The sequence below is a fragment of the Solanum pennellii genome, chromosome 1, assembly GCF_001406875.1.
Source record: "Solanum pennellii chromosome 1, SPENNV200".
Taxonomy (NCBI): Eukaryota; Viridiplantae; Streptophyta; class Magnoliopsida; order Solanales; family Solanaceae; genus Solanum; species Solanum pennellii.
In genome coordinates this window covers 101,263,265-101,273,354 of record NC_028637.1, presented here as the reverse complement: position 1 = coordinate 101,273,354, position 10,090 = coordinate 101,263,265, and the positions used below count along the sequence as shown (strand labels likewise).

Genomic DNA, 10,090 nt, shown 5'->3' with positions numbered 1-10,090 from the left:
CTCTACGAAAATTGTATTGCTTTACACATCAATCTTGTTTTGAGGTGTTACTATCATGAATCAATTTTCTCATTATTAATACACTCATACGAAAGGAGGAACAAGCTAATTATTTCATGAAAAAATTGAGCCTTATTTGAAATTGGGCTTTAACACTTTAGGTATGAGCCTTAATTGGCCATTAACAAAGATTGATTTGGAACTGCCCAACAAATATTGGCCGATACACTTTGTTATATAAGACCAGAGCCTGAGTGGGCTGTATTGATTGGATCCGGCTCTACTCCATTTCTCTTCTTTCTATTTTTTTCAAGTTTCTATTTGGATTAATGACACATGACATTGGGTAAAATAAATGGTTAAGATTTAATTTTTAAAGTAAATCTCTAACCATGATTTAATTAATAAATACATTATATATTAAGTATTAAAAATTATTATACTATAACTATTTTTAGCAACATATTATCTTGTCCATAAATATAGGGAAAAAATTCTTTTTCTAAATTTCTTTTCTTCGTAAGATTTTTTTAAATTTTCTTTTAAATAATCTTTTTATCTTATTAACTGAATAGAAGTATAGAAACTATAATTAACTACCGTATGTACTGGTATCACCTTACTTGTAATCATAATATAAAATTGAAATTAGTTTGTTAAAATGGTGTGATTATCGCTAGGTAATTTATTAATCACGGATAAATATGCTTTTAACAAAAGATTACAATAAAAATATTATATAAACGGGAAAAAAAAGATCATACGATTAAAAAAAAGGAAGAGAACTTTTTTTTCTATATTTATGGACAAGATAATATGTTGCTAAAATAGTTATATTATAATAATTTTTAATACTTAATATATAATATATATTGTATTTATTAATTAAATAATAGTTAGAGATTTACTTTGAAAATTAAATATTAACCATTTATTTTAACGTATGTCATGTGTTACTAATTCAAATAGAAACTTGGAAAAAATGGAAAGAAAAGAAATGGAGAGGAGCCGGATCCAATTGTTATCGGTACCTCTCAGGCTTATGGGGCTCTAATTAGGTTATTGTTTGATTGTTGCTGTATAATTTGTAAATAATCATCTCTAATTGGAATTTTCTGAGAATTGCAATTCCAGATCAATCTTTGTTAATTGTTTCTTCTTAAGTACCTTCTCCTTTGTGGCCTCCTTAATTTGCTCCATCTCCTTTTTCTTCCCCCATAAAAAACCATACAGTCCAATAACAGTCAACATTGACCCCATAATTCTGGTCAAAGTAAACAAGTAAAAACAAATAAGAATACTTTAATATATTACTACTACTTTTTATTAAATTTCACTTACGTGCCAACGTATAATTTTTCGCCAAGTAATGTCCAACTGAGAAAGGCAGAAATGACTAATAGCAATGGGAGGAATACAGAGACATGTAGAGGTCCTTTCCTTTTTATGCACCATGTAATCAAATAGAAGGCTAGCGCTGAGCTTATAATTCCCTATATTATATATATATAATATAAACAAAACATGTGTTAGTGCTATTAATAATAGATGTATTAAGCTGTTTGAATTTAGTCAGAGCTTCAACGTAGAAAATCAAAAAATAATTTAGAAAATATTGTACTACTACATACTTACGTTATAAAGGACAGAAATAGCTCCGATGGGGTTCAAAGACCATGCATTTTTGTCATGATTATTAACACAAAGGGCAACAATTGTACACTCCAAACTTGCCATGAAGCACATCAAAGTTGTGCTAGAATATGGAGCTGCATATCTCTCGGTCACTTTAGGCTAATTAATGAAAGGAAAAGTTAATTAAAATAAAATATGACTTTAAAAAAAAACATTATATTATAAGAAAGAGATTGAAATTACCTACTTGTATGATTAGCCATAAAGAGTAAACTATATCACTTATAATGACTAGAAATGGCCCCAAGAAGAAGTTTCCATGGCTATTATTATTATTAGGGTCAATAATATTTTTGTTTGTATAATGTTGTGAATATTTCCAATGTATCTTCAATTGTCCAAACAACACTTTGCCATGATACAAAGATAGCAACATAGCTCCACAAACGCACAACATTGTCCCCATCACTTTGGCTTGCCCTCCTCTACTTGTCACTCCTATTTTTTCAAGACTTCATAACTAATCAATTAAAAATTTCATATTTCCTCAAAAGTATATATAAGAAATTAAAAGTATAGGTACGTCGTGAAAAGAAACATAATATCACCCCATTGATAATATAAGAAATATTTACACTATCAGGTCGATCATATGACTCATATCACTTGTTGTGGTAAGTAACCTATAGTATAATCTAGTAAGATCACAAATTTCACATTTTAGAGAAATAAAATTACCCGAAAAGGACGGCAAGAAGGAATGTAATTGCTGGGACTAAGTTATCAAGGGCAGTTGCAATTGTAGCTGTGGAATTTTTTAGTCCGATAAGATATGTCATTTGCATTGCAGTTACCCTGCAAGTATTGCAAACGATAAGTTTTAGTATACTAGCACACTTTATCGAATTTTTAGAATTACATCGACTATATTATTGTCATTAGTTATACCTTAATCGAAAAAGTTCTAAACATATTTGAAATGAGAAATTTTACTTACCCAAAAATCGAACACAAAAAAATTAGAAAAAATGTATACATCGTCAATTTAGATCTTGTTTCCCTGTGGTGAAACATAAAATCTTCAGTCCAACAATGAATATACGAATATTACGCAATTATCACTATGTCTCTCAAAAAATATTACTGTGAGTTTCTATAAAAGATTATCATATGATATTTTTTTTATAAGAAAAAAGCAAGATATTTTTATAAGAGATATTCCTATGATAACTTTTTTCTATTTTCTATTCAAATTATTATTTAACAAGATTCTAGGAGTATATTTTATTGTACTATTTGCATGTGATGGTTTGTTGTATGCATGTGCTGAAGTTCGACTTTTGTCTCGAAATGGATTCAAAGTCTGACAGTTTTACCTGAATTGATGTGAATTTAAATGTTATTGTTTTAATTTTTTTAGAGTCTAATAGGTGCCAAAAATCTATGATTATTTTAAATTTTATAAATTCAACAAATAAAACTTTATCAGGTGATTATAGGTAAATTTCTTGATTATCATTAATAATAGTGATAATGCACAAGTACTACCTCAACATATACCCAAAATTTCAGAGACATACTATACCATACTAAGGTCCTATTACCTCTGAACTTATTTTATTAATAATTTTCTATCCCTTTTCGATCTACGTGACACTATCTTATGGGATCAACGATAGTTGACTTTTCTTTCAAACTAGTGTCACGTAGGTCTAAAAGGGGTAGAAAATTACTTATAAAATAAGTTCAAAGGGATAATAGGACCTTAGTATAATATAATTATCTCTGAAATTTCGAATGTAGATTGAAGGGATACTTGGACACTTTCCCATAATAATAATCTAGTAAAGATCTTCACATTCTATTGAATTTTTAACCAAACTAAGTCATTATATAAAACTAAGTCATTATATAAAACAATTTACCAAAGTAATATATTTTTCTAAAATTTTACAAAACTAGTATAAACGTATTTTACGGTAACGTTTTAGGATATATTTTTTTTTAAAAAAAACTAACAGCATTAGGTTGATATACGTTACTGTAAGTAACGTTTTACTCCTAAAACGTTATTTTCAGTAACGTTTTACTCATAAAACATTATTATGAATAACGTTTTAGGAGTAAAACGTTACTGTGAGTAACGTATATCAATCTGACGCCATCAACTTTTAAAAAATAAAAGATATCCTAAAACGTTACTGTGGAATACGTTTATACTAGTTTTGTAAAATTTTAGAAAAACATATTATTTTGGTGAATGACTTTATATAATGGCTTAGTTTGGTTAAAACCTCCATTCTATTCAACTTTTATAGTAAAAGTATTACTTTTTAAGCGTTAGCTTAATGAGTTCATTACTTAGATTAAATTATATTCGTTTTAAACTAGGTATACTCTGAAATAATCATAATCCACTTTTTCTCATTTGAAGATAAAATAACATACTTGTATTTTGTTGAACATATTGAGAATCAAGTAGAATATCAATACTGCGCACAGATCTATAAAATGGTAATAAAACAATTTTGAACAACAGAAAACATTTCGAATTACATGTGTTACACTAAGTTAGATTGTATTATGAATTCTTGAATAAATAAATTTATTACAAAAATAAAAAATTATTTACCTCTCGAAGAAGTAAGCAAAGGGTGCAATAGAAATAGTTGCAATAATCTGTCGATAAGATAAATGCACATATGGGTCCATCCCATCATCCATTACAACTTTTGAAATAATTGCTGTTCCAGCATAGCCTAATTGTACTAGCACCATTACAAAAAAAGGCAATAAATCTTTCCCCATTTTTAATTTCTCAAATAATATATACATTTACAGTGTAAGTGTATACTAGGCTTTAAAGAAAGAAGAATATATATTGAGCAGTTGGGAGGATCGATGAGATTTTATTTATAATACCAAGATTTATTTGAATATTTTTTTAAGGTTTTGCTAGTTATTTACCGATAATTAACTCGATTCTTCCCGATTTTATTCAATTGTTTATTCGTAAGTTGTAGGTGGCTTTTCATTAATTTGTTGATTACATTTTTGTATCATTCAAACTACAGAATAAATTATTAGAACTTAAATAATGTTTGTATATGGGTTCGATCAGCCGTCGGAGTGAATATGTGATTTGAAGTTTTTGGAATTTCATGTTCGCATTAAAATATGATTATTCTTTAATCAAATTTTCAATGACGGCTATAGTGTCTATTTGCGAAAGTTTCTTAAAAATTGGCTAGGATATCCAACGTTTCCTAATATTCTCAAAGGTACTGCGCCAAAGTCCATTGGGTTGGATCAAGTGGAAGAAGCCCATAATAAATGGTGATGGCATCATGTTTGGGTAAAAATTAGACGGGTTGAAATATGACCCGTTATTTACCCATCGACCAAGAATAAACTACACAAGAAGATGGAACTACAATATTTCACTTGTGTGTATATACTTAGACACCAAATGTAATATATGAAATATTTATTTGTCACATATAAATTAGTATACAACACATAACATATTGTGTGTGTATATATTTATCTTATAACATAAAATATATTTATATGAACGTCCATTTTACAACAATAGATTAGTTATACACACATTGTACAATAACTAATTTAATTTGTCTTCAGGATACATAAAAATTTTGATGTTTTTAAAATTAAAAGTCATTACTTGCCCTATATCACGGTGTTGGAGATTATTCCAAATCGATATAGATATCCAACTTAGGAATGTAACTTAATTTAATAGCTTTGCCAATTCGTACAAAACTCTATAGTTAAACGTACTCGTACATGAAAATTAAATTACAAGAGTAATTAATGATAACATTGATTACCAACAAGAAAAGAAAAAGATAATGAATTTGATAAGATGATGATCAAATGTTTTTAATCTGATCGATCCATAAACAGTAAATTAAATAATCATATTTTGCTTTGAGCATTTGTGAAGCTATGTTTTGAATTTTCTGATAATTGCAAATCCAAATCAATCTTTGTCAATTGGTTCTTCTTAGTATTAAATACCTTTTCTTCTGTCTCCTTTTTAATACGCTCCATTTCCTTTTTCTTCCCCCATAGAAAACCATACAGTCCAATAACAGTCAACATTGATCCCACAATTCTGTTCAAAATATATACATGAAAAACAAAATATTAGACTACTCATAAATTACGTAAGAAATAATTATTTCCCACATTGACAACTACACAAATATCTAAAGATTATTTTAGACCACAGTTTTAAAAGTTTCTTTATTTCCTGAAATTATTATAACGATGCCATATAAAATGAGATGAAAGAAGTTTTTTTTTTATTAAATTTCAACTTACGTGCCAACGTATAATTTCTCGCCAAGTAGTGCCCAACTGAGGAAGGCAGAAATGACTAATAGCAATGGGAGGAATACAGAGACATATAGAGGTCCTTTCCTTTTTATGCACCATGTAATCAAATAGAAGGCTAGCGCTGAGCTTATAATTCCCTATATTATATATATAATATAAACAAAACATGTGTTAGTGCTATTAATAATAGATGTATTACGCTGTTTGAATTTAGTCAGAGCTTCAACGTAGAAAACCAAAAAAATAATTTAGAAAATATTGTACTACTACATACTTACGTTATAAAGGACAGAAATAGCTCTGATGGGGTTCAAAGACCATGCATTTTTGTCATGATTATTAACACAAAGGGCAATAATTGTACACTCCAAACTTGCCATGAAGCACATCAAAGTTGTGCTAGAATATGGAGCAGCATACCTCTCATTCACTCTAGGCTAATCAACATAAAATAAAAGTTCATCAAACTAAAATATGACATAAAAAAACTTTATAAATTGAAATGAATTAATGTGAAAAAATAAATACTCACTTGTATGATTAGCCATAAAGAGTAAACGATACAACTGATAATGACTAGAAAGGGCCCCAAGAAGAAGTTTCCATGGGTGTTATTATTAGGGTCATGAATAATATTTTTAGTTGTATGATGTTGTGAATATTTCCAATGTATCTTCAATTGTCCAATCAACATTTTTCCATGATATAAAGATAGCAACATAGCTCCACAAATGCATAACATTGTCCCCATCACTTTGGCTTGCCCTCCTTTACTTCTCAATACTACTTTTTCAAGCCTAGATGGATAATTAAATGGGTGTAAAAAATGTTAATAGCCCTTTAATTTACTCAAACTAGACATATATCACACAATTATATTTAATTTTTAGGTGAAAAATTACCCAGAAAGGACAGCAAGAAGGAATGTAATTGCAGGGACTAAGTTAGCAAGGGCAGTTGTAATTGTTGCTGTGGAATTCTTTAATCCAATAAGATATGTTGTTTGCATTCCAGTTACCCTGCAAGTATCCCAATCAAAAAATATTTGCACTATTAAATTACCACTTTATCGTACGTAATTTTTATTTTTATATATAACTATGTGAAACAAGGAATAATATATACCGAGTGAAGGGTCAAAAAATACATTAAAGATATCATAGTTTTTTTAATTTTTATATCTATATTCTAAATTATATATCATGTGTGTGGATTTTCTATCTGAATTATTCAAATGATTATCGACATACTCTCAACGATCAGTTGTTCAATTTTTCTATTGAACAACAGTGATATTTCTTACCTGATTTGGTGAAATCAGTTCATTCAAATATAAATTTAAAATATAAAAATATTTACAATATGTTTTTTTTACCATTTGCTCACGTATACGAATAGAAAGTGATTATTGCTTACCCGAAAATAGAACACAAGAATATGAGGAATAGGGTAGACGGTGTCAATTTAGGTCTTGTTTCCCTGTGGTGGGACACAAAAATCTTCAGTCCAACAATGAATATAATTAAAGGACCGAAATAAAAATTTGACTCAATTTAGATTAGCATCAGATTATTCACTCGTTCTTAATAAAGACGAATATATATTGAAAAGAGTCATCTTAAAATCTTTAATTGAAAATAAAAAGTACTTACTACACCATAATTATTACTGATAAAAAGAATTGAAATTACGAAATATATGTAGAACATATAAAAAGATAATAATACATAAATGGGAAGGTGATTCGACGGCACCTAGAAAAAGAGGGCATTATTATAAAAGCTTTTTATATTGCAAAAAAATAGAGAGGTCATAGGGAACCATATGAAAAGTGAAGCAGCTTCCTTTAATAAAAGTTCTTCATATATTCTCAAACAAGCTTTAACATGATCTTTGAAAGATTCGATTTTTATATGATCGTTTTTTCATAAAAAATAACATAGATTATTAAGGAAAACACAAGATATATTAAAGGGATTTTCGTACGATAACTTTTTAATTTTAATTATATTAATCGATTATAAGAGATTACATATATTTTATTGTATTTTTTTGCATGTGTTGGTGTGCATTGCCGGGTTGTGTGCATGTGCTGAATTTTGACTATGGTCTCGAAATGGATTCAAAGTAGAGAATTTTTACTTATTTAAAATTTGATGCGACTTTAATTTAAAAAATGAATGTTTTTTTTTTTTAGAATAACGTTTTATTTATTTTGAAAGTACTTTAAAATGAACTATGGTTTAAATTCTATGCACCGACATAGAAAACTTAGTTCAATGGTTATAAATAAATTTATTATAATTATTAAATTTCTCCTGGAGACAGTAATAATCTGCTATCACAAGTTAAAATTTATTAATAATAAAAAAAGTTCTTTATGCTATTAGCTTAATCAGTTCTTATCACCTCATAGATTAGATTAAATTAAAATTCGACTCGTTATAAACTATATGCTGAGATCATGTTGTACTTTTTTTTGTATGTTTGAAGATCAAACAATGAATGCATCTAAGGAAAAATGGCAAAGTACTTATTTTGATGAACAATGGGAAGCAGAATATCAAATACTAATGGTAATTAATGAAACAGTTTTCGATAGAATAATACATTTCAAATTATATGTCTACATAGAAATGGTATTCTAAGTTCTTTGTGGTACGTTACAATAAATTATCGATTAATTATTTTTAAAAAAAAATAAAAATAAAAGATTATTTACCTCTCGAAGAAGTAAGCAAAGGGTGCAATAGAAATAGTTGCAATAATTTGTCGATAAGACAAATGCACATATGGATTCATCCCATCATCCATTACAATTTTTGATATAATAGCTGTTCCAGCAGAACCTAATTGTACTAGAACCATTAGAAAGAAAGGAAATAAATTTTTTCCCATTTTTTCCCAAACAAGAAAGAAGCTACAGTATATACATTTACAATTGTTATATGCTTAGCTTTAAAGTAAGAAGATTATAAATGGGGTAGGGTATATATAGTGTTCATGAACAGCTAGGAGGACCATATTTTGTTTTCTTAAGGGTTTTGCTAGCATTATTTAGTTAATTGCAGATCATTCAAAACATGGAATAAATAAATGGAAAAGTCTAACTTGAACGTGTTCGAAATCTTAGTTCTTTCGGTGGAAATTCGTTTTAATTAAGTGGTGGTGAGATTTGATCCAGAATATTTGTCTGATGTGATATCATGTTAAATTAAGGTCTCATTTGTTTTTATTAAGATTAAAAGGTTTGAATTTGAATATACATCTGAATATTGAGACTTGCATTAAGATATGCGTGTTTTGATCCGAATACACATCTGAATATTAAGATGTAGTCTCTAAATCTGAAAACTAAATAATTAATGATGTTTGTTTTAAATATCTGAATGTGCAAGTGAAATTGAACATTAGATTACTAAAATATTATAAAATTTTCATTTCAACAAAATATTGACTTTTGATTAAAAAAATTAAAAATTTTAATAATATGATTTGGAGTACTACTTTTTCATTTAAAAAACTTGATAAACAACAATACACCAAAAATATTATTGCAACTAGTGTTCTTGTCACACGTCAATAAAAGAAAATTATTAATATAAAAACTATTTTTCAATCAAAAACCTTAATAAATAACAATACACCAAAAATATTATTGCAACCAGTGCAATACAAGAAAATTATTAACATAAAAAAAAATACTTGAAAGGATTTATTAAAACTTACCAGTTCAAGAAGGAGAAAATGGTGTTTGATTAAAAAAAGAGAGAAAGAAGTTTTTAGTTATGAGATAAAAAGACACACCCAAAGCAGAGAAATGATTATTTATTATTTGATAACTTATCAAATATTGTTAAGAGTCTCCTACATATCTGATTCATTCAGACCTCTTCAGACTCATTAAGAGGTTTTTTTAAAAATAAAATAAATGAATTTAATGGATTGACCACGTCAGACATATATATATATATATATATATAAAATAAATGAAGTTAATGAATTGACCAGTCAGACATACATTTATATATATATATATATGGGGGGTGAGAGAGAGAGTGTCCAACCTAACTGTATCAACACAGACAATTTT

At 27.8% G+C, this 10,090-nt stretch overlaps 2 protein-coding genes across 2 annotated transcripts; both read right to left on the bottom strand.

Annotated features, from left to right (window-relative positions):
• Positions 1-1,086: 1,086 nt before the first annotated feature.
• On the bottom strand, positions 1,087-4,443 carry LOC107025701 (WAT1-related protein At1g09380-like). The gene is made up of 7 exons (XM_027917656.1): positions 4,268-4,443; positions 2,633-2,695; positions 2,374-2,490; positions 1,883-2,147; positions 1,636-1,794; positions 1,342-1,493; positions 1,087-1,264 (listed from the first exon to the last, which is right to left on the bottom strand). Exons 1-7 carry the CDS (start codon positions 4,441-4,443, stop codon positions 1,102-1,104), a joined length of 1,095 nt encoding a protein of 364 aa, XP_027773457.1. The 3' UTR covers positions 1,087-1,101.
• Positions 4,444-5,499: 1,056 nt separating this feature from the next.
• Positions 5,500-9,032, bottom strand: LOC114075600 (WAT1-related protein At1g09380-like). The gene is made up of 7 exons (XM_027914019.1): positions 8,720-9,032; positions 7,414-7,476; positions 6,900-7,016; positions 6,530-6,794; positions 6,276-6,434; positions 5,983-6,134; positions 5,500-5,773 (listed from the first exon to the last, which is right to left on the bottom strand). The coding sequence occupies exons 1-7, from the start codon at positions 8,893-8,895 to the stop codon at positions 5,575-5,577; spliced, it is 1,131 nt and encodes a 376-aa protein (XP_027769820.1). The 5' UTR covers positions 8,896-9,032; the 3' UTR covers positions 5,500-5,574.
• Between the last annotated feature and the right edge of the window lie 1,058 nt (positions 9,033-10,090).

Bases quoted from the DNA above. Each gene is read 5' to 3' on its own strand.
- LOC114075600 (XM_027914019.1), bottom strand. From the start codon at position 8,895: ATGGGAAAAAATTTATTTCCTTTCTTTCTAATGGTTCTAGTACAATTA. The intron at 7,477-8,719 runs GTAAATAATCTT...GTCCCACCACAG, and splicing joins TTTGCTTACTTCTTCGAGAG to GGAAACAAGACCTAAATTGA. The intron at 7,017-7,413 runs GTAAGCAATAAT...GGATACTTGCAG, and splicing joins TTCTTGTGTTCTATTTTCGG to GGTAACTGGAATGCAAACAA.
- LOC107025701 (XM_027917656.1), bottom strand. From the start codon at position 4,443: ATGGGGAAAGATTTATTGCCTTTTTTTGTAATGGTGCTAGTACAATTA. The intron at 2,148-2,373 runs GTAATTTTATTT...TTAGTTATGAAG, and splicing joins CTTCTTGCCGTCCTTTTCGG to TCTTGAAAAAATAGGAGTGA. The intron at 1,795-1,882 runs GTAGGTAATTTC...TTCATTAATTAG, and splicing joins CTTTATGGCTAATCATACAA to CCTAAAGTGACCGAGAGATA.